This window comes from Choristoneura fumiferana, chromosome 18, assembly GCF_025370935.1.
Source record: "Choristoneura fumiferana chromosome 18, NRCan_CFum_1, whole genome shotgun sequence".
In the NCBI taxonomy this organism is placed as follows: domain Eukaryota; kingdom Metazoa; phylum Arthropoda; class Insecta; order Lepidoptera; family Tortricidae; genus Choristoneura; species Choristoneura fumiferana.
The window spans coordinates 18,835,443-18,860,322 of record NC_133489.1 but is presented as its reverse complement, the minus strand read 5'-3'; the positions used below and the strand labels follow the sequence as shown (position 1 = coordinate 18,860,322).

The 24,880-nt window shown below is 36.6% G+C and overlaps 3 protein-coding genes across 5 annotated transcripts in view; 1 reads left to right on the top strand and 2 right to left on the bottom strand.

The window, feature by feature from the left end:
• PRL-1 (protein-tyrosine phosphatase 4A family member PRL-1) overlaps window positions 1–12,011 on the bottom strand; it is a 28,307-nt gene extending 16,296 nt beyond the window's left edge. Inside the window, exon 1 of one of the 2 annotated variants that reach the window (XM_074101930.1) lies at window positions 11,889–12,011. The gene's annotated coding sequence lies outside the window, so the exon portion shown is untranslated. The remainder of the gene's footprint in view (window positions 1–11,888) is intronic. The other variant, XM_074101927.1, reaches the window with a different exon arrangement.
• Window positions 12,012–13,444: 1,433 nt separating this feature from the next.
• On the bottom strand, window positions 13,445–20,604 carry LOC141438181 (proteasome inhibitor PI31 subunit-like). Of its 2 annotated transcripts, none has more exons than XM_074101925.1 (7): window positions 20,485–20,604; window positions 20,248–20,401; window positions 19,998–20,147; window positions 18,792–18,978; window positions 17,414–17,507; window positions 15,933–16,079; window positions 13,445–13,635 (listed from the first exon to the last, which is right to left on the bottom strand). In XM_074101925.1, the coding sequence occupies exons 2-7, from the start codon at window positions 20,389–20,391 to the stop codon at window positions 13,500–13,502; spliced, it is 858 nt and encodes a 285-aa protein (XP_073958026.1). In that variant the 5' UTR covers window positions 20,392–20,401; window positions 20,485–20,604; the 3' UTR covers window positions 13,445–13,499. The 2 variants fall into 2 exon arrangements, with proteins under 2 accessions (XP_073958026.1, XP_073958027.1); XM_074101926.1 differs by having other exon boundaries at window positions 18,798–18,978; window positions 20,485–20,602.
• A 725-nt stretch (window positions 20,605–21,329) lies between these two features.
• LOC141437583 (kinesin-like protein KIF13A) overlaps window positions 21,330–24,880 on the top strand; it is a 78,901-nt gene continuing 75,350 nt past the window's right edge. Inside the window, exon 1 of the mRNA XM_074101019.1 lies at window positions 21,330–21,531. Coding sequence (XP_073957120.1) covers window positions 21,477–21,531 — 55 coding nt within the window. The 5' untranslated portion in view covers window positions 21,330–21,476. The remainder of the gene's footprint in view (window positions 21,532–24,880) is intronic.

Sequence of the window (24,880 nt, the reverse complement as noted above, 5' to 3'; positions counted from 1 at the left end):
TAACCGGATTGATGTATATCATCATAAGATTGATAATGTAAAGTAAATAGAGATAAGGAACTGCTGCGAATACGACAGCATGCAGATAAGCATTTAGATTTATTCCAGAAAATTGAATGACTGGTTAAAAATGTTAAAATGTAGAACACAACATTTCATTCGAAGTATAAAATCTTTTAGACATCACGTAATCGCGGTGCTGTATTCCACCTCCCACAGACGTTCCCGAAGTGCTATGTTCAGGGAAATGAGCTCAGATCGTGCAAGCCTTGTCGTCGCTACCCAACCTTATTACCTTACCATGAATTATTCAAATGTTCTCCCAACAAAAAAATTTACATATATTCGATATTTTCAATCTTAACTTAGATTTTAGAAGGCCTTACTACTTCATTCTTAAGGAGCAAGTTAATCGATCCAAAAGCAGGAAACCTCTTACAGTTCATGAATTTATTTGAATAAAGATATTTATAGTTGCTAAATTGACCGGCACTGCCGGTTACGGCAAACTGCGGAATATACGCACGAGTCGCATGACTGACGTTCGCAAAGGAATAAGATGCCAGGATAAACATCATAAAGATGTGATTGAAGTACCTAGTACCCACCTACTAATATTTTATCCAGTCCAATATTTGAGCATGAGATTGACTAGATAAATTTTCAGGTAAAGATATGCTATGAAAACACAAAATAAAATAGAGCTGAATTACCAGACCTTAGTAATGATTAGTTCCCTTTCCATGGGATGCTTCTTTATCACGCGATCCGATATTTATCTATTGTCAATCCCTAACAAAAGCAGATGAATGAATAGGGTCGAAACAGATGGCCGACTTTAATACGTTTAAATCTGAACGGCCGGCGTACCGACAGAACGGATGGCTGGCAATTGGCATTAAACTGAAAGGCGACAATAACAATCCAATATCGGAGACATCCGTGAACACATCTACAATAAGTCAAGCGCAGGGAGCAAACTCATTTCGTAAGACGCGTTAAGCGGTGCCGTCGTTCGGTGCGATGTTGTTTCCTGGTTTCCCCGCCTTATGTTTAAGTGAGCCTCCCCTAGTCTGAGACTGCACTCCCCATGGGTGGATGCAACGGGAAGCGGGTCGCGACCCACTTCGTCAGGATCAATACTCGGTCATCGACTCCGCCCGCCCTAGCCTGGCCCCTTGATGTCTACTATGAAGTTAGAAATTGGAGTTCAAGTTCTCAGAAAAGGCAGTCTAAATGTTGGCGTTCAAACTATTTGTCGAAGTCGTACTTAATGGAAATTATGTTGCCCAAGAAGAGCGAAGTAGTTAATACGGTTGCATCAGAATTCAACATTATTTTTATTGCATAAGTGTTTGCTACTGAGTTGCATAGCCCTGAGGAGAGGACCTATTTTGATGGGGAAGATCAGAGTTGCGTCAAGGCGCAGGACTAAACCAACTGTCTCGTAAGTATTACGAAGATGGGATTTTTGGCGTTATATTTTACTATATCTGAACAGTAAAATACCTGAATCAAACTGAATTACGGAAATTGTACAGGCCACAGGCTGATTCAGAAGGTCATACAAGACATTTTAAGCATATTTACCTTAGTCTGAAAATTAAGTTTTCGAGGTAGTCATGAATTTTCGATTGTACTTAAAAAATAAAAACCTTGACCTTTTGGGCCATATGACAACCTAACCGTTAATTACGTTTAAGTATATTTTATTATAGCCCTAAGAATTACAAAACTGACTGACTGGACTGATGGCCGATGGGGTCAGACGGTTTTCGAATGGCGTCCGCGGACCGGGAGACGAGCTGTCGGTAGGCCTCCAACGAGATGGAGCGACGACCTGGTTAAGATCGCGGGATCGCAGTGGATGCGGAAAGCACAAGACCGGTCTGACTGGTGAGCCTCGAGGGAGGCCTATGTCCAGCAGTGGACGTCTTTTGGCTAACATGATGATGATGATGAAGTATATTTTATACTAGGGTATCGATCAATAACAAATACAAATGCGAACTTAACCCTTTAAGGGATCTCTACTTGTCAACCTTCTAATGTTGTATTAAATGGGCTAAAAGCTGGCCAGGTCAATGTAAGTGCATGAAAAAATTACAAAAATATTGGCGTAATTATTGGCCTTTACTGTTGTCATGTTTACAAAAAAGACAAAAAAAATATGCTCCATGAGATTCGTAAGGCCAAAAATCAGCCAAATAAAAGTTCTGATAGTTTAATCACGTCTTAGACTTCACTTACCTAATAAATAATTTTACAGTATTATTCTATGAACTGACATTACATGTGTTAAACACATATACTTACGAATTTCTAAATGAGTAGCATGATAGATATATTTTTTATCAACCGACTTCAAAAAAGGAGGTTCTCAATTCGTCTGTATGTTTTTTTTAGGTGAGTCCTAGAATTATGTAGGTATAGGTAATATGAGGAGTCTCTTTGCAGATGTCCTTCAATTCCTACATTAAGAAGGCTAAAATTATACTCGTATTCGTTCTGCGCAGCAGGAACCAAAATTTGTCTAAATAGCCCAAATGAGAAAAAGAAGCGATATTTTGATCAATTTATAATGACTATGATAGAGACAATCGTGTAATTAGAATTCCTTTTCAATAATAAACGTACGTAATTGGAAAAGATTAACACAAAGATAAAAGTTATCAAACGATTTACCTATCATATCTGCCAAAGCGGAGATTTTTATCTATGAAACCGTAATCGAATCGACACACATTTTTAACATTTCAAAAAATAAAAAGCTAACAATTTCATAAAGTGTAAAAGTTATTTGTTGAAAAAGCAATGTATCATAACGTTCTTAATTATGGTAGCTTTAAATAGTTATCAGGGAAATAATCAAAATAATGCCTAGCTAGTTTGTAGCAGCTGGAAGTCTATATGCAGTATGATGAAGTAATTATGATAATGAAATGGCCGACGCCAACAAACGACATGACATGAGGGATGAGTAAGTAAAGTGCCATAAATTACACACACACGTAAACTTTACGTCTAGTAGAGCAAATATTGGTTTTACACTTTCATAAAAGTTGATGTTGGGTTAGTAGATCCGTCCGTCTGGCTGGAGCTTCCACGTTCTGAAAACCATTGTTCACACTGTATCAACAAATGTTTGTTGAAAGTCTTTCGATTTTTAGGTCGCACGATCGATTGGGAGAGAAGTCTTTGATAAGGCGACTTATTTAACCCAGAGATAGGATATAAACTCGAGACGGCAATGACGTCACAGCTATGACGTACTGCGCATGACGTCACGCACAAAGGAACCGCCCAAATGAAAATAAACAGGCTGTACTTTCGGGTCAATGAGGGCTATCGCGTATGAATTCGCCGCTAGAGGCGCTAGTGTTGCGTGAGGTCTCCGAAATGTCAAATCTCATAGTTCTTGGGTGAACTACGCGGGTTTATTTATAATTAGAATAATTTTGTGAATATTTCGCATTACCTGAATTTAATTATGGCAATTATGCGATAAGGGGCAATGAATGTCTGTGTTTTGAGACAGTTTTGTCATTCGAAAACTTTTGTCCTCCCTTTTTATCCGAACAAAACGGGACTACGCAAGACTGGTTGCTCGATATTTTTATGGTACGGTTTTAAGATGTATTAAATATGATTTTAATCTAAACTTTGTTTTCACGCCCGTAATTTAACAGACTTTGAAAGCCACACTTAAAACCTCTTGCAACAGTGGCGCCATCTAATAAGACAAAAAACGATAGCCTACATTACGTGTCATAGTAATACAAAAGTAATAGCTCTGAAAAGATAGTAAGTGATTCTACATGAACAACGGACGGAGACGAATATTTATGCAGTCTCTTAACTTTAATACATTTTGTAATTTGTGAAGGTTATCTGTACAAATATGGCGCAATATTCCTTGATTGCACCACCTTCCGCGCACATTGCACGTTGAGCAGGACTCGAGCCGAGTGGGTGGAGCAAGTATGACTCACTGCGAATGTTCTGGACCCTGAAATAGGGCATTGTATCTATTTCGGGCCCGTGTTTAAGTATAGATATTATCGATAGGCAGTCGTGACCATGATGAATCGCACATTCTGCATACACCGCGACCTAGCTTCGGTGACCCGGATCTACGGGAACCGCACGGACGCTTTGACCCCCTTTACCTGCCCGGCTGCGACTGCCACGAATAGAACTGCCTTGCTGTTGGCAAGCCAAAAATAGACCATGGTTCGAATTAGCGTATAAAGGCTGTTAGTTAGCTGGTACATTAATTTTACATTGTGACAACATTACAGTGTGTTCAGTTTCTATGCACGTTAATTTTGCAGCTTTACAAATCTTGTATGATTGATTGCCTCCAAATTGTAACAATAAACCTAACCTTTTAACCTGAACACGACTGGACTAAGAATAACAAAAACAACTTTGCTGATCAAAACTACGCTGTTAACATCGTAAGAGTGGATTACAAGGAAACAACATGTGCAGATATGACACATATTTCAAAACGGGGCTACATTCATTGAGGTCTAAAATGGCTGATCAATCATGGATTAATGCGCGGCATTTATAGAAAGCCTGTTCGAGTGCGTCGCCCCGTGGTTGCGGGTTCGACCGCAGAGCCAGAAGCTTGGAGCAACGACCTTAGCCCTTGCTTGTACCCGCCGGAGTTTTTATATAGGTGCCTATACTCAGACTCAGCTCGACCGGCTTTCGTCTCGTCGCGCCGTTTAAATGTAAACACCTCATACTCATAGCCGCCATTTTATTGGTGCAGGCAGGGCAGATTGTGCGCGCTCTCATAGCGACGACGTTCCCACGATCTTTGCTAATTCGTTGCCATGAGACGTGAAAATATATATCTACAGTAATTTTCCACTTGGAATTGGGCCGAGTTGACTGTAAATGTTTACAGTTTCGACCGCCTGTTATTTTTATATTTTGAGCCGCATATTATGTAGGAGCAAACAGTCTCGAACCGTTTCCACCTTGAAATCATTGTAATGTTTTATAGTAGCGATATGATATCAATGATATCACCTAATGATGACGGTATCGATTAAATTCGATATATCTAAAAGAAATAAAGATCATTCTACAAGTGTCACGATAATTATACGAAATATAGGCAAATAGGGCAGGTACCATATATTCAGAAATTGCACCGGTAAAGTCCAAAAATTACACCTTTTATCATAAAATACTAATATCTATCAAGTTAAGGCAATCCAGAGGAAAAACGAGGCATATTAAGCCGGCAGAGAAACTAGACTAGATATATTTTATTTATTTATGATGTATGGCGATTAGGTACACTACACTACACACTGGTTAACACATTTTTTAAAATTATGTAATGTACGAGGGGCGGCTGAAAGTTCTAAGCCTAAGGTATACTTTGAGGTTGCATGTGTTAGCGGTACTGGCCACTAAAAAGACCATTTAAAAAGAATTGTCCGAAGATGGTTTAGTTTAGATGAAGTTTGTTCCCGTAACTGTTGATGAAACATGGATCAGACAGTATGATCCAGAGTCGAAGTCTGAATCTATGCAGTGGATCGAAAAGGGTGAAAGGCCACTGAAGAAATTCAAGGTTCAAAGATCGGCGTCTAAGCTAATGGCCACCGTGTTTTGAGATTGCGAAGGCATTCTTTTAACCCATTACCAGGCCCCGAAGAACCAGCGTGTCTTAATACGTACTTTATATGCTGTTGCAACCGTATTGAACGCCTTGTAAAAAATGTATTTATGAAAGTCGGAGATCTTCCTTTAAACCAGAAATAAATATGTGGGTTACGGTTAGCCCATCGCCTGTCTAAGTAATGAACTGTCATACTAGATTTTGTCTTATTATATTCTTGATCAGGCCAAGGGATATATTCCACCCACATCTTATATTGGTTATAATAGTCAAGGTTTAACTCCAAATCTCCTACGAAACATTATATCGATCACTGAAAACATTATTTTATGATCTTCATTCATGACACGCTTTAAAATCCAATAATATATCTTTAGCAGCCGTTTAAATCCACTTGACCAGTGATGTTAGTGGTTTGTTTACAAATTCGATTTGGCAGTGATGACGAAATGAAAGCGGATGTACAGGAACATTTCGACAGCCAAAATAAAATTTATTTTTTAACTGTCTTTTTAGACATTATTTAAAAAATATAATAAATGCATTGAATTAAAGGGATATTATATTAAAAAATAAAAATAGTAAAAAAATCGGAATATTTTTTTCTACCTTAGGCTTAGAACTTTCAGCCAGCCCCTCGTAATTGATAAACTAAAATAATAATTTAAACTAAAAATTACAATTCCGCAGATACAACTTCCGACGTTCCGACATATTAATCCAATATTACTATCAAACTTTAATTTGTGGCGGGAATAAAATTCTCATTCAGCTTTAGCTAGGCTTTAGCATTTCTGTCTGATGCTGATGGCGATGACGTCAAAGGCTATCTTCGGGCGGTTTCGTGCGTAGTCGGGAAGGATCGTGCGCATTCAGGGCTTCGGGGTAACGGACTAGCGCGGGCGCAGGTCAACACTCGCCTAGCAAGGTCGGGTCGTAGACCGATCTAGGAAGGCGCTGTTCGTGTTCGTGTCTAACGGCAACTTTAGAATTCGGAACCGGACAATCAATAACATATCTTACTTTTTAGACGTTTTTATAATAATGAAAGCAATTAGGCCATTTTAGGGTTCCGTACCCGAAAGTCTCCAACGGAACCCTATTACTGAGACTCCGCTGTCTGTCTGTCCGTCTGTCACAGGGCTCTATCTCTTGAGCCGTAATATTATATAATAATATCCGTAATATCTAAGCACTTGAAATTTTCACAGATTATATATTACTGTGGTCGCTATAACAACAAATACTAAAAACAGAATAAAATAAATATTTAATGGGGCTCCCATACAACAAACTTGTTTTTCTTTTGCCTTATTTTGCTAATGTATAATGTTGTAAGTATAGATAATGGTACGGAACCCTTCGTGCGCGAGTCCGACTCGCACTTAGCTGGCTTTTTTTCATCATCTTACTCTCATCTTACTTTAATCGAGGCATCCCGTGTAAAAACATTAAAGCTTTAGGTATTAAGTAGGCGCAAATGAATTATCTCCATTTAATATCACGGATTAGACAATGAGTATAGGTACCTACTCGTAGGATAGCGATATTTCATTAGTTGGTTAAAAGTTTGTAATTAAATGAGATGATGTGGTGACTAAGAACTGCACCATTAACTTTGAGTGCGTAGGCACTAGACTACCTAGCTAGTTTATTATAGGTAGGCACGTATCTACGTAACTCTTACGTTCGTGAGACTTATAGCCCACACACGATAAGCGAATTCGTTTCAGGTGGTCTTTAAATAGGAATTTCCTACTTTCCTACACGTGTTTCACATAAAGCAAATGGAAACGGAAATCAGCGTTATAGCTTTAAAATGGTTATTAGTTTATTGTTTGCTACTATTTTCTTTAAACAACTTGAAAATTCTTTTGTAAAGGTACACTACCTATTCGCTAGGTCATTCATTAACCAAATGCAAAGACAATAGGTAGGTACAACCTAGAGAATTTAGAAGGCAGGCACCTTTTATTTATTCAGAGTAAAACTATCCAACATACCTATATATCTATTTATTTTAAAAACTAAGGCTTGTTCACGAAAAAAAGTAGTCGCCTAAAGTTGGGCCTTCATAAGTAAATAGAGAGTTTTTAGTGTGGCAAAATATGACATTTCAACACAGATATTGTCTGTTATAAGAAAAACATAAAATAAATTTCATTGATTTGATAAAATCAACATGCCGAGAATAAAAGAGATTACTTGTAAATTAATTCCTTATAGTGTCCTATTGTACAGAAAAGGGAATAACGCCGAAAAGACAAATAATTTACAGACCTGGAAAAAACAGAAAATCCCTAAAAGGAGCGCCTGTCCACCTTCAAAAAGCAAAATCTCGGGCTAAAAACTTAAAGAAGTAAGTACCTATTTAATTGAAAATCGCGACATATGCATTTTAATGGATGATGAAACTTACGTTAAAAAAGACATGAGAATGTTACCGGGTCCGCAGGTTTATACGTGTGGCAGAACATCATAAATAGGTACGTGTCTTTTGAAAAATTCGCCCAAAAGATCTAGGCACCTATGGCAAGCCATTTTGCTCATGTGGACTTAAAAGTTCCGAGTTTTTTCACTACCGGCCGGTACAAACAAGCAAGGTACAGTCAAGCAATTCGCTCACTCTTAAGTAGGTATTCAATAAAAAATTACATTGTTTTTTTTTTTTATATTCATACTTACATACAGAATTGTCTTTCTTTATTTTAATTACTGTGAGATATATACGATATATTTACATTTATGTGGCTCCTTTTTTTCTTGAACAAGCCTTATCTAACAATTAGGTACTTATCGAAAAATCCTGGAAGTGTGCAGTAGAGTAGGGAAACTTTATCTATGCCACTATCCTAACATCCTAACTAACGGCGCTCAAAGGTCCTGGCAATGGAGCGCAATAACTCAGGTGGTGCAGATGCGAAACTCTTAAATGAAAGCTGGTCATCTGCCTTTTTTTTTGCCGTAATATGCACCCACAATAGGCCCAAACGCCTACCCATTAGCATGGTCATCGAAATACGAAGTCTGATGGCGGGACGACTTGGACCTTGGACGCTCGCTATGTATGTACTTACATATCAAATAGTGGCAGGAGCATGCTCTCAAATGTCCAATCGATTTTCCGCGTTTACAAATAGGTATCTTTATTTTATGCAAGTAGGTAGGTGGATTACTGGTTGAGTTGCTGAGGCAAGGTAAAGAAAATTATGTAGGTGTGGTACTATTACAAAGTAGCATGGAAACAAGATACGACCAACTTTCTATTATGAAACGCTGCGCCACAGTTGGATGGTGAAGCAGGTAGTTTGGATTATGGATGCGAATAAAAAACTGACAATAACACAAAAATGTTAGAAAAAGTGCCATAAACCATCCATAGCAGAGCAGGTATACTTTTTTTATCTATGAGTTCCTACTCAGAAGAAAACTATGCACGCTCGATTTTTGGGGTTCAGTACCCAAAGGGTCCCAACGGAACCCTATTACTTACTGAGACTTCACTGTCTGTCTATCTGTCCGTTTGTCACAGGGCTCTATCTCTTGAGCCATAATAGCTAGATTGAAACTTGAAATTTTGACAGATATGGTTGCTATAACAACAAATACTAAAAACAGAATAGAATCAAATAAAAACGGCAAACGTGATTTTTTGCCGTTTTTTGTTCGACATTATTAACGGCAACAGGTAGACGCATGAAATATTCACAGATATTGAGTAGTATATTCACATAAAAAATAAATAATTAAATTAAAATAAAATAAATATTTAAGGGGGGCTCCCATACAACAAACGTGTTTTTTTGCCGTTTTTGCTAATGTCTAATGTTGTTTAGATAATAGTACGGAACCCTTCGTGGGCGGGTCCGAATCTCACTTAACCTTACAATTATTGTTAGAAAGATTTGTTTCGTGTTTTTGTTCCCAACTCCCAACTTAAGGAAAAATGAACAGATGGTACAAAAAAAGGTATTACTGGTAGGTATTTGCTTTAGTCAGCAGTTTCATTACTAAGTATAATAATGTTTGATTATGTAACCAATGAAAAAAGTATTTAAGCAATAATATGTTAAAAAGGGAGTAATTACAAAAGTATCAGTACGGTAACCAGTAACTTCAGTTTGGATACTTAGCCAACCTTGGTATCAGGTAAAATATTAGATTTTCCTGATCATGTCAGTTTAGTATTCATTATTTATATATATATAATATAATAAAAGCGAAGGTTTGTAATTGTTTGTTTGTTACCTCTTCATGTCTAAACCTAAACTTCATTTTGTTTTAATTTTTTTAAGCACTTCAAACAACTTCAGAAATGCTTAATTCTTGGCAAGTTTTTTTTAAATAATATTGTTTGTTAATCGATTAACACAGCCAACCTCTAATTGAGTTTCATCTTCTTCTACTTGTTTATCAAAGAAATCACATCAACCAGTAATTAAATGGCTATGTAATTAATAATAATAGTAATTTATTTCCAAACTTTACATTTTCCACTTAACTAAACACTACTTCCTAAATAGGTACAACCTGTGCTTAACAGAAACATAGAAACAGTAATTCAGGAAAGAAAACTAGATGTTTTCGAGTTCCGGAGTTGTTGTGGACACTGTGACAGAGTGCCTTAAACTGGAATGCTCCTATCCAAAATAGGATGTATACTTAGTAATGATATTTACATTAAAACAGGTCTACCTACATGTACCTATCATTATTTTTTAATTAAGTTTCGATTTCCTCTTTCACAGAACAAGCTCTTGTTCTTTGTTATTCCTATCACACAACTAAATAGGGTAATTAAATCCTAATTAAAACAACATTTAGGTAGTTGCATTTCATTTAAATATCTTTTTATGCACCTAATGACCACATTACATAATGACAAAGCTGTCAGTTCAGACAATGGGTACTATTGATGGACACAAACCTATGTTTATAAATTAACGAGTACAATGTGAGGCCGAACAAACACTATTAGCAGTGACCAGTGCCCCTGTATTGAGAGGCACCTTGGAAGAAAGATGTTAGGGCACTTTTAATGAAGAGTATATAAGTGTGAGTCGGACTCACATAGAGAGGGTTCAGTAAAAATTTGGAGGAATCTATGGATATCCAGACAGACAGACAGACACAAAAAAATAAGATTATCAGACTTTTCATATTGGTTGTGCTCTAGCTATAGAAGCTAAGTACCTTCAGACCAAATTTCGAGTTTATAGAACAAACCAATACCTAGGTAACCTATAGGCCCTATAGGTTTTCAGTTACACTAATTTCTATGGAACACTGCATTTTTTGGCTGCGCTGACTTAGAAGTTTGATTTTTTCACTGCTAGGGGTAGTAGACCTGAGTAGGTATCTACCCATTTCATATTAATTTCAGTTTGATACCTCCACATGTTAAAAAGGGTCCTGGCAGACAAACAGATGAACAACAAAATTATCCTAGGTACAAGAGATCAGTTTTTTTCCCTTTTATGGTACTGAACCATAAAAAGGATAAAAATAATAATAATATTTATTTCAAAACTCAATGCTAAAAGATCGAGAAATTAATTAGACTGGGTGCGTCTACGGCTAAGCAAAGCCAATAAATTGTTCAAATGATAACAATGAATAAACAGATTCATCTCATTCAAACTGGAGTGAAAAAATAATGCCTACCCCACCAAAAATTGTTATGCAAATTCAATGATGTCATTAATGTCATTATTTACGCTAAGTAAAACATTATACGCATATAAATTCAACCATTATACGGGAGGAGAAAAACAAATCAGGTACCAACTGATTGAATGAACATGAGCATAGAATGAGTCGGTATTTAGAGCTACCATGACGGATTGCTTTCCATGGTGCAAAATGTCGCACACCCTTGTATGGAATACGACTTTGGTATTCAATACGTAACAAGCTTAGAAATTATAATAAAACTGTTCGAAATGCACTAGTTAGATCCTAACTTTGAACAAATGTAGAAATGAAACGCCTGTAACGTACTGTCAATGCGAAAGGCTACGCCCCAACACCATTGTCAACCATTATAAAGCAACAACCAGTATAGCCACAACGTTTCCTTTACATTCGGAGTAAAATGTGAATATCATTTTAATTTTAGATCGTTTCATGACGCTTGGGTAAACTGTGACGTCTATGGCTAGCAGGGCACGACCTTCGCAATAAAGATTAGAATTTACTGTAAAATGACTTAAAGCAATAATATAAATTTAAATTCACTTACCACCACAGCCATACACATTGAATAAAAATTAGACGGATTTAGCCGTGAACAGCCAAGAGAAAACACTACACACGTCGAATACGTGTGCTTCGCACAAAAGAAAGCTGCACTAATATCCAGTGTTGCCATGACGAAGAATTCTAAGGTTACCATTTTTTAGCATTGCCATGACCATAGAATAAATATCTACCAAAAAAGATTTTCAAAATAAAGTTGCTTTAGCTTTTTTGCACAAGAAAAAGTGTATTTGTTTGTTATTTCTTAACTCCTCGTATGCTTAAGACTTAAGACAGGCCCTATACCACGAAGTGCACAACTTCGTATGTGGCCGTCCCGCTGACGCTTATGTCATTTAATACGCGAGTGAAAGGGACGGTGCGATACGAACTTCGATTTGTGAGTTTCGTAGTAGCCATGCAGATCCGTGTCGAATTTAAGGCTTGTTTAAGGCTATCTTTTTGTATTTTTTAAAATCAGCATAATTCGTGCAGTTCAGTACTTTATTTAGTTCCCGCTTCCCGCATACGACGGATGGTCTGCACTACGTTTTTGTAAAAAAAAAAATATGCTGAGTTTAACGGAGTGGTGTCGTGGTATTGTGTCGCACAAGTAAGCGCGTTTCAAACACAAGAATAAAATAGTTTTTTGGGGTTCCTAAAAAATAACTTTTTTTATAGATTGGTCATATTCGTCTGTCTGTCCGCGGCTTAGCTTGGAAACTATTAATAGGTAGTAGAAAGCTGTTATTTCGTTTATATATCTGTAGGTATAAATTAATCACATGTAGTGGATTAAGTGATAAAATAAAATAACACCTTGAAAATAAATAATCGCTTGATTATGACAATCGATGAAAAAACTCGGCTCTAGGCCAAATAACTACAAACTCAGTCAGTGTGAAGCGGGACGTGTGCTGTGCGTCGCTCCGAGACTTGACCGGATACAATTAGTTTCGAACGGTACGATACGAGCTTCGAGTTTCGTAGGTAGCCCTGCAGAGGGACCGCACGACATGAACTTCGAGTTACGTAGTAGCCCTGCTGGTCCGTGCAGTCCGCTTCACGTCTGTAATCATAATCAAATTTTGCAAGTAAAATTTGACCAACTTCCAGTAGTCCGATTGGCTCGAAATTTGGAATACTTACTTGCTTACTTATATAAATCGCGTGACAATACAATAATCTAGTAGTGACATCCTGATACTCCGGCCAGGATCCTCTCCACAGGACGGAACTGCAATGCAAGTATAGGCAAAAAAAGTTTGTATTAAAAATATTTTTTTTTATGGTTAGGTTATTAATACGAGTGAGAAGGACGGTACGATACGAACTTCGATTTTCGTAGTAGCCTCCCAGCATAGGCTGTTTCATGCGCAATCTTTTCGATAATTTTCTACCATTAACTCACGAATTATCACTAATGGCAACGCCACTAAAATGGCGGCAAATTTTGAACCTCGAGTGAAATAATCCATTCTATCTATATCATGAATTGAAATTTTACGATTCCAATCCATTAATGTCCCAAGAATAGCAGATAAGGAATAAAATAATAAATCCAACAAACAACTTTATTGGCGTTCAGTGTTTCCCGTACAGTTTGATTCGGAGGTTACATGAACATGTTATCGTTGAAACCTCCAGGGGGAGGCAGGTGATCGGCATCGGGCGGCGGCCTTCTGCCCGGGATCGGCGGACCCATTGGAGGCCCGAACGGGTCGAAACGAGCCCCAGGTGGTACTGCTCCTCTGTGAACAAAGAATATGATGTCCATTAATTTAATATCAACAGCAATCAACGGTCCACTTGTATATTTTCATGGACTAGTAAAGTCGGCCATCAAATATATCGTAGCTGCCAAGGTGACCAAATATTTCCGAACAAGACCACATTTCAAAAAATTCTGCACACTGTAAATACCATTTATATTACAGCTATTGTAATTCCATAAATATCTAAGCACGATGTCTTTCAATAATTTCTTTGAATACGTCCAGTCAAAAATAGCTATGGGTGACACTCTTTCCCGGCCCGGATAACACAGACATGGAAACACCGGCCGTTTTTTGTGTACACGCCCATAAAAACTGACAGGAGCTTCTATGGGCGTGTACACGAAAAACATGGTCGATATTTCCATGTCGGTATTATCCGGGCCGGGAAAGAGTGTCACCCTAAGCAATAAGTGCTTACACAAAGATCTACTCATTCGAGGAAAATATACCTTGTGCCATTGTTATACGTAGTATAATTGGTACCTACAGATCTTTTTGCTTCGATTCGTTTGACATTTTGTGTGATCGATTTTTTGGCTACACGCAAAGACATTAATGAAAAACAGTGCTTAGATAGATGTTTATGGCATTGCAGTAGTTATGATATAAATGGTATTTGCAGTGTCAGAGCCGGATTAAGCCAGCCAGCGCGGGCCCTCTAGCAAATTTTATCATATTAAATATAAAATTTGTCATATTAAATTTTATCATGTTTATAAATAAAACATAACAGTCGATCATTTTAATACCATCGTTTTCTTTGGCGGCGATTTCGTGTTGGTTTTGTGGTAGCACTATTGTACACATTGTTTAAAAAAAATCTTTAGACAGCTAAACTGTCATTTTTACGATCAGAACGCAATGGTCCGCGGGGCCTGTAGCATTTGCTACTCTTGCTACGTGGCTGATCCGCCACTGCAGTGTGCAGGAGTTATTGAAATCATTTGTTAGTTCTTTAACTCAAAAGCATAAATTCCTTGTAGTGATTCACCGAATCGTATTTCACCCCAAAATAACAAAATCTTGTACTTGACACAATTTTTCGCGTAGCTTTTTACATTACTATAATTAATTTGTAGCATCTCATTTTTCGTGTAGTATTTTATCCTAGACGCATTTCGCCGCGCGCGATCGATGTTTGCCTGGGACTATTGACGCGTTAATTTTTTTTTTTTTTTTTTTTTATTTGACTGGATGGCAAACGAGCAAATGGGTCTCCTGATGGTAAGAGATCACCACCGCCCATAAACATCTGCAACACCAGGGGTATTGCAGACGCGTTGCCAACCTAGAGGCCTAAGATGGGATACCTCACGTGCCAGTAATTTCACCGGCTGTCTTACTCTCCACGCCGAAACACAACAGTGCAAGCACTGCTGCTTCACGGCAGGATTAGCGAGCAAGATGGTGGTAGCAATCCGGGCGGACCTTGCACAAGGTCCTACCACCTGCAATAATGCATAATTGATGTTTGCACTAAAATAAACTAATGTACACGATTCGAGGTGAAATGCGACTAGAACTAATAGCTACTAAAAAAACACGATTGAGACACAACGCGATACTTTAATGCACGATCGTGCTGAAATGAGACTAATATTAATAGAAACTAAAAAATTGAACCAACTACAAAAACCATGAAAATAAAATTATTTTCTACCAGTCTGAAGTCGGTGCCTCAGCACGAGCCAGCAGGTGTGGACCTATAATCGTCTACCTACCTCACCTACATACTACTTATTTTATTTGATTTATTGACTTTACGCGTATATTGGGCTTCAATTCCTCCTTATGGGACCTAATTGAAGGCATTTCTAGACAACCGGAAAAAAAAATTTGAAATTGGTTCATAAATGACGGAGTTCTGAGGTAACCTCCTCCTTTTTTTGAAGTTGGTTAAAAAATAAACGATTGTGACAGAACGCTATAATAAAATATACGATCAAGGTAAATTGCGTTTCGGTGAAGTTACTCACCTGGTTGAGGAAAGTAATTGTTTATAATTACTTATAATATTAATACAGGGTGATCTCTGTTTATCTAAATATAAACGTTTTTTTAGAGCTCGTTCCCACTTGTCGGGTGTCAGATCCGTTTCGTGTCGGATGTCGGTAATTTCTATAGAAAGTCGTGTTGGGCAAGTGTGAATAGCTTCATATAAAATGTTCAGCCACTGGAACATCTGATTAAAATCTGGGCCCGACATCCGACATGTGGGAACCAGCTTTTAAAGTTAGCTATATTGATAGTTCCTATGTTATAATGTTTACCTGGGTAATCCACCTGGAATACCCAGCCCAGGATTTTCAGGGTCCCGTCGGGGTCCGAACGGATTGAACAGCATTCCACCACCGCCCGGAGCGAACGGATCTAGGTCGGAGCGCCCAATGTTGGGGAGATTTGCAGGAGGTAACTCCCTGGAAGCGAATAAACATTATTTAAGTAGTTCACAAAAGGTAAATAGTCCTCTCATTCTGAGTGGAGGCCTATTCCCTGCAGGGAAGCGTACATATGCCGAGATGATTATAATGATGATGATGAAGTAGTTATTATATCAGTGGCACAGTAGTATGAGAAGGATAGGGGACTGTCTGGCCCTCCCTTCCCATTCGTCCATAATGGATTTTTCCCGACCGCACGCCCCCATTTCCACATATAAAGCACCTCATATAAAATTTTAAAACTAAAAAAAATTTAACAAAAGCAAGGACATAGTGTCTTTGGTTGGCCCTTACGGCGACTCAAACAAAAAATATATGAGAAGGCAATTTCAGCAAGGCATTTCAAAACATTACTTGTTTAAAAAAAAAACAGATTTTGTTGAGGAAATATACTGCTGATAAAAACTTTATTACTTACATTTATGACCCTGACTGTTCATTCAAAATCATTGTATTAGGTAAGACATAAGTAATGCGATGAGGTTTTACAATATTGCTGGCAGTCACTTAAATATCTGGCATGTTTCGTGGAACAATGTACCTAATAGGTTAATGATTACAAAAAGGTTCAGAAGCTGTTACCCAGTTCAAATAAAACTATGAAATTAAAAATGTTACAAAGTTTTCAATACTATTGCAACTATTAGTAAGATTATAAAATAGTGATATTCTATGCAATTTGATCAAATCAATAAATGTTAGGTTCATCCTATTATCTGACTGGCTCACACTAGAAACGAATCATATTTGGCGTGAACAGTGATGTGATGTAATTGACGCTGCTTCACATGATACTGAGGTGTTACGCGCGGACGCTCGCTATCGCATTCATTATTTCTTTCTGTCTAATGGTATAAGATGGTGAAAGCGATGGCAAGAGCCCGCGCGTTACACAATTTAGGCCTCTGGCATAGAATGAACATTGGTTTGTTATTCCCCCTGGCTGAAGTAAGTAGTTAATAAAGGATGGAAGCTCTTAACACACTTACTGATTACTTAAGTAGATCATAATAGTAGCACATAAAATTGGAAAGCAGCAAAAAAAAGACAAGTGTTGCCAGCAGTAAATGTGTTAAACAACAACCCCACAAAGCTAGCACATTAGATCCACATCAGGAGTGTTTATTACAAAGTGTAAACTGCACTTTACTGATATGAAATCAAGTAAAAGAAAGCACAAAGCAATTGAACCTTTTAAGACTCATTTAATGCAAACAAACATGATTTTGCACATATTAATACTAATAATTTGGTATTTTGTTACACATAATATTAATACAGAACCAAAGCCTTTTTTGTTTTATAAATACCACAAATCTCGGGTGTCAGGGTGTGGGCCTGAAGGATGTGGTCTCGGGGGCACTCTCAGGGGATCATCAGGGGGCCTTCTGGAGTTTGAATCACCTGGCAACAATAAGAGAGAACATTACAGATACGGTTATGCAGTTCCATGCTGTTCCATACACCTTGCACTCAAGATACATTCTTAAAATACAGTCTACAGAAAACCAAAACCCAGGCCTAGTAGGCCTCCAACAAGATGGAGCGACGACTTGGTTAAGATCGCGGGATCGCGGGATCGCGGTGGATGCGGAAAGCACAAGACCGGTCTGAGTGGAGAGCCTTGGGGGAGGCCTATGTCCAGCAGTGGACGTCTTTCGGCTGACATGATGATGATGATGATGATGATTCCCTTGATAGCTGAATAATTAATTAGTAGCAGTTGAGTAGAGCAGTGCAAGCAGAAAATATTACAAGATTTTCTTACAACAAAGTCCAATAAAGAATAAACAAATAAATAAATTATGATTGGTTTTTGGAGTCTTCTTGTAGTTTTTATTTCAACTCCAAATTTTGTTACTTTTACATGTATCCCGTGAAACCATATCCGCAGCACGGATTGCTGAGGACCTGGGTTCGATTCCCAGAGCTGGTCTCTTTTTCTGGTTTTTCTGTGCATCCATGTCTCAGTTTGTATTTTCAAATAAATTAAGTCAAGAACCAATGTAGATAGGCTGTTCCTAATAATTTATAATTGCACTGCATTTAGGACACTTCCAGAGTTGCACTGCCAAATAAAATACAAATTAATATTAAAAATGTATTACTGTGTTCCTGGTTCAGACTTTGAAAAAAAAAAACTTTGAATGCAGTTTAAATTGTTTTTAAAATCAAAAGGAAGATTTATTTCAGTGAAATTTTCTATCTCTTTTCTAAATAATATTTAGGATAGGTACCTACTTTCCCTCCATGTTACATAGCCATGGGACATCCTATAGACAAAATGTTTTGCAAATGATTTAGTGTGGATCAACTATTTCTTGTTGCTATTCTGTCCAGTCAGCGAGGGGGTAAAAGTAGTACAGTTTAATAGAAGAAATTTGTGTCACATTATACTAACATGCTTATTAGATGACCAAAAAACTACCACAAAAGTACATGTGTGACAAATTTTAATCCTATAAAGTTACAGTTCAAAGAGTGACTCAGGAGACTGTAAGTATAGCAACAAGTGTGTTGCTATCAACACAAGACACTAGACTCTAGAGCCTTTTTTGTTCTATGGCCTCCTTATTACAATGATAGAAACATGCATGATTGATAGCATATCTATTCCTCTTATTTTTTATCTGTGGTTGAAAATGATTGTAATGAAAAAGTTATCTCTTTTCTAATAATTACACTTACTCCTACCCAAAGTTTGAGTTTCAGCAGAGGATGTAGGCTTCTCTGTAATGGTATCAATGAGATCCCTCTTTACATTGTGCATGAGTTCTGTGTGGGTTGGCATTAGTTTGTTTATAGATCCACTTGTTTCTTTTACTGCGTCTTCAATTTTTACAGCCATATTTGATACAGCCAGGTCGTCTGATCTCTGAAAAATTTAATAAAAATAGTCATAACATGCTTTATTGCACAGGATCAAAGCTGGATTAGCCAACCGCAAGCTGTTCTCCGTAATTTGATGCCTACACCTATTTTGAGTGCAGGGCCGGGTTACCAATTAATCCATAGAACGCCAGCTATGTAATATTGTGTAGTCATATATCATGGAAGAGGCCGAGTACCTACGCATTACTCTGGCATTCAATGGGTTAAGCAGAAAGAGAAGGCAAGTGCTTGACTAACCCTTTCTAAACCCAGCCGAATATGAAAAGAGTTTCGACAATGGACTTGATGTACAATCCATGTCAAGTTCAAAATTCAAATGCAGGACTACAGTCAAACCATTTGATTTCTGACCCACCATGGAACATTCTCGCCATAAGTGTCATAATGAATTCCCTTGTCAAGTACAACTCATAGCCTAGCAACTAAAATCTTTAAAAATAAAGATTAGCTAGGAATATCACTTAACTAATTGTAAAATTGTTATGAAATAAACAGTTATAATTTTTTTTTTTTTTTTATTTTTTAAGTAATGCCATTGTCACTATGACTTTTTCTAAGAAAGGGTTTCACAGTGGGTCACAATCCAGTAGGTATGATAGTACAATCCATGTCAAATTTAACTTTAATTAACCTGCACAACCGTAATGGCTGGGTAGGTTTCTTTCATAGAGTGAAATTGAAAGGAAAATTTGTATCTTAGGACAATACATTTTATGGCTTTTTTTATCAGACTGTGAAGAAGGAGGGTATTTGACATATGCTATCTGTTGATTTGATTAATCTTGAAAAGACCTGATAATCTTCAAAATGTTCCAAAGGGCCCAGAGAATTGCATAAATCTGGCCCTGCAAAGGGGTGCCTTACTAATTATGAAACATCCAGTATACTCCAACTTGTCAAACTTGGCTTTCTTTCAGATACATTAATTTATATAAACCTTAAACAAACAGCAACTGGCATAAGTTTTTACAAGAGTTATTGGATTTTAAATAAGTTTATCACCATTAAATTGACTATGAGGGTGCCATCAGTGTTCAGGCCATGGAGAATGTACAACTTCCCTTCCAACACATATCTCAATGTGTAGTTGTCTTTATCATTCCAACCTGTTGGAAGGACTTCACTCTTTTCTTCATCTCCCGTTAGTGTCAGCTGTAACACCCAAATGAAATTTTCACAAATCGTTTTGTTGCTTTAGGATAAAACATCACTTTTCAGCCAGTTCATTGTAAATAAAAAAAGGTTGACATACCTCATCACCTATTCCAATAGTACGAAACCCTCTCTTAGATAAGTTCCAATGTATAAAGGCAATCAAAACATCAGATTTACGTCTGATATCTCTCTCAACAGTCTTAAAAGTTAAGTCCCAACCATACAGCGGGTCTGCTGCCATTTTGTTAACGCTGAAAATAAATGTTGTTAACTAAAAAAATAATTTGTGGTATTTATTTAGTGACAGAAGTATTTTAGACTTGAAGATATTTACCGAGCAACCTGACGGAATATTTTTTTGTGACTATCAAAGCAAACACAAGTTATTTACCAAAACTGATTCGTAATTATTATGACAGCTGCTGAACGTCAATGTCACTCAGAACGTTTTTATAGTTTGTTTCCCTTGATTAAATCAAAAGCATGAATGATCCTAATTTACAGCATTGGTCAGAAATGTTTCCAATTTAATAACATTCACATTAAAAACAAATTTATTGAAAAATAAATAGTAGTACTAGTAGATTTTTAACATAAAATTTTCCACTTCAGTACATGCTGAATAAACCAAATTTTGATTAGAGATGCAAAGAATTTCAAACAGCATGATTTAAATTTGGGCAATATTAAAATATGATCAAATCAAATAGGCTAAAAGTGATGTAAAATTTTAAGGATAACTTTAGTAGTATTTTTTGTTATTTAAATGACAACACTAAAATAGTGCTGTGTAGTGTAACTAATTTTTCCCAATTACCGTTTTTACGTAAAATCTAAAAGCCTGTTGTCACAATAGATAATTACATGTATTTGATTACCTTGATCTATTCAATTAGACATAGTTTAGTAGTTATAGTTTAGTTATTAGTTACTTTTATTTTTCTTTTAGTTATAATTTTAACTTAGTTTAGTAAATCATGTATAATGAAGTTTGTATTCTTATTATTTATTTACAATAACTGAAAACCCCATTAGACATTAAAAATATGTCAGTTCATTTTGTAATCCAAACTAGAGAAACAGTTGGAGAAAAATGTGCAGTTAGCCTTATTACCGATTTATCGGTTAATTTACCTGCCCGAAGCACTATTTCCGTGAAAAAACAACATGGCGGTCGGGCAGTGTCAATTTGGGAACGTCGTGATCATAACGTAAAATAATGGATTTTATTGTTTTAGAATATGGGTGAATATGTGCAATAAATTACTGGATTTTAATGTGCAAAGTGTTGTGTTTTGATTGTATTTGTGTAATTTAAGTGCAAAAATGGCCTCGGATAAGATAAAAGTAGCTGTTCGGGTACGACCCTTTAACAGGCGAGGTAAGGTGGTTGCAATCGCTAATAAATAAAGTATTGTGCTATCTTGCAGGTGACTGCTTACGTCTGTGTTTCGGTTAATCGCTACATTTGCAACGCTATTGGTTAAAATATCTCCGCATAAATATGTAATTAATAAATTGCTAATATAAAACTGCAATTACGGTATCATATTTGCCTAGAATTTTTTGTACTTATTATATTTCATCGTAATATGAATCATTTTGTTCTTGATTTATTTTTATAGGACGCGTTATCACTGAATTGCTGTCTATCCAATTTGATCATGGAGATTTCATAGAATAGTAGTGTCTGAGTACTATCATTATTTTCTTATGAGTATTTAAGTTGTTCTACCTGTTATTTACTACCTTATTTCTAATCCCTTATTAAAGATTTGGTCATTATTTATCTTAAAAAATAAAACATTTCTTAACATTTAATATGAATCATACAAAATAAAATATATTTAGAAATATCAACTGCCTCTAGCTAGCTGAATATTTGTAAGGAGAATTGAAGATTAGTCCAAAACAAGTGCAGAAATCAAATTGACAAAAGTAATTGCACTGGAAAGGTTACAATCAGGGTTTATCAAAAAATTTTTTTTGTAGATCTATTTTATTTTAGTTTGCAATAAATTAAGATTTGACAACAAAGAGATTTACCCCCTGTTTCACCATCCATTGATTAAATTTATCTGACGGATAAATTAATGCTGTTGTTTGTTTTGTTTGAATAGATGGAGACGGCATCACATTTATCCGTCAAATAAAATTAATCAATGGATGGTGAATCAGCCCCATCATATTTTTTTTAACAAGTTGCATTAATATTATTAATTTCTTTCTCAGACTAATACTTAAATTAAATTATGGACTATGTTATTTATTGCATTGTCTGGTTCATATTATATGGGGACGCCAGCATATTGTAAAATTAGTACTAAGTGAATGAATAAATCATTTCTCATTTTCAATATTATCTTGCTCATATTTAGATAATGTTTGCTGTTAGCCAACCAACCCGAGAATAAAACTTCCTGAAATTATGCTGTTATCATCAGCAACACTCATTACTGCAAAAACACACTGAAATTCCTTGGAAAATCATGGATTTATGATATGTAATAATGAAGAATGAGTAAGTCGAGGAAAATGAAACATTTCAGCTGGTGAAATTACTGGCACTTGAGGTATCTCATCTTAGGCCTCTAGGTTGGCAACGCATCTGCAATCCCCCTGGTGTTGCAGGTGTCTATGGGCGGTGGTGATCCCTTATCATCAGGAGACCCACTTGCTTGTTTGCCATCCAGTTGAATAAAAAAAAAAATAGGATTACCTGGCTGTCTGTCTGTCGTGTGTTCATCACTTGAGATCCTGTTTTTTAAAGTACATGGTGATACAATGCTGAAATAAATATCAAATTTTCAAATCTGCTATCTCTTGAAAATGTGGAAAAATTAAACTTCCAAGTCAATGCAATCAAAAGATTGATATTGAAAAAGTTGTTCATACAAATTGTCATGGAATCAAAATATATAGGGTACTTTCAGTTCTCCTAGAAACTTGAAATTTGGCATGAAAATAGCTCATATATAGCACCTAATAGAAAAGTGAAAATCTTAAATTTTTATGTCTGTCTGTCAGTAATGAATGTAAAATGACTTAATTTTGCTAGAAGCAGGGCTCTGTTATCACTGGATTTACATAGGTATGATTTTTAATAGCATATATTTTAAGTTGACATTTGCTTTTTTATGGAACCCAGTTTTTTCACCGTGATTCTGATTTTTTTTCTGAGTAGTGTCCAAGTTAAGCAGTGGTGGAGCTAGGCGAAATGTGGTCGTTGGCGACATCAACTTTGGAAGTCTCCGCATGGGCCGCGTTTTTTATGTTTCCACTAGCTTATGCCCGTGACTTCGTCGGCGCGGATCGCGCCGTGGCGCCCTCTGCCGGAATAAACGGTATCCTGTGTTGATCCTTGGGGGTTCAAACTACCTTTATATCAAATTTCATCAAAATCACTTCAGTGGTTTCGACGTGAAAGCGTAACAGACAGACAGATAGAGTTACTTTCGCATTTATAATATTACTAGCTTTTACCCGCGGCTTCGCACGCGTAAACTATTCGGTCTGGTAGTTGCAATTGAAATTTTCGGGATTTTACAAAATTCCCCTGGAAATTTCCAAAATTTATATCGTGGTCTTCATTGAGGTTGTGTTGTGAATAACTGTACAAAATTCAAGACTCTAAACCCAGTGCTAAAATTACAAAATTTTTCCCTATCCAAATTCAAATTCATATCATTTATTCAGTAAATAGGCCGCAATGGGCACTTTTACACGTCATTTTTTTAAATACCAGCATTTTCGGAAAGACCATCATTGCCAAGAAGAATGCGCCGCAAGAAGCTTGGCAGAAAGTCATTTTTTCAAAATAAAATAAGTACAAATAAAATACTTAAAAACTACAGTAAGTATACAAATAAAGAAAAAATTACAAAATAATAATAACAATAATACACGGATGTATGGGGTCCCTTAGTTACAAAACTGTCCCGTGGGAATATCGGAATAAATAGTAGCCTATGTGTTATTCCAGAGGTCCAGCTACCTACATACCAAATTTCATGGCTCTAAGCCCAGTGGTTGTTATTTCAAGATTTTATCCCTAGTTATCCCGTAGGAATATCGGGTCAAAAAGTCACTTAAGTGTTATTCCAGATGTTCAGTTACCTATATACCAAATTTCATGACTCTAAGCCCAGCGGTTATTATTTCGAGATTTTATCCCTATCCCGTGGGAATATCGGAATAAATAGTAGCCTATGTGTTATTTCAGAGGTTCAGCTACCTACACACTAAATTTCATGGCTCTAAGCCCAGCGGTTGTTATTTCAAGATTTTATCCCTAGGGTATCTCGTGGGAATATCGGGTCAAAAAGTCACCTATGTTTTATTCCAGACGTCCAACTACCTACATACTAAATTTCATGACTAAGCCTAGCGGTTGTTATTTCGAGATTTTTATCCCTATCCCGTGGGAATATCGGGATAAAAAGTATCCTATGTTTTAATCCAGGTTATAAACTAACTTTCCGCCAAATTTCATCCAAATCCGTCCAGCCGTTTGAGCGTGAAAAAGTAACAAACATACTCACTCACTCACTCACTCACTCACTCACAAACTTTCACATTTATAATATTAGTAGGATAAGTAGGGAAGTAGGGATTATCTTCGACCAGTAGATAGCTCAGTTATAATAGAAACCACAAGGTAATAACATCTTTGGCCAAATCAAAAAAGGCATACTTAATTTTCTTCGTACATAATAAAAAAAAAAAGCCTA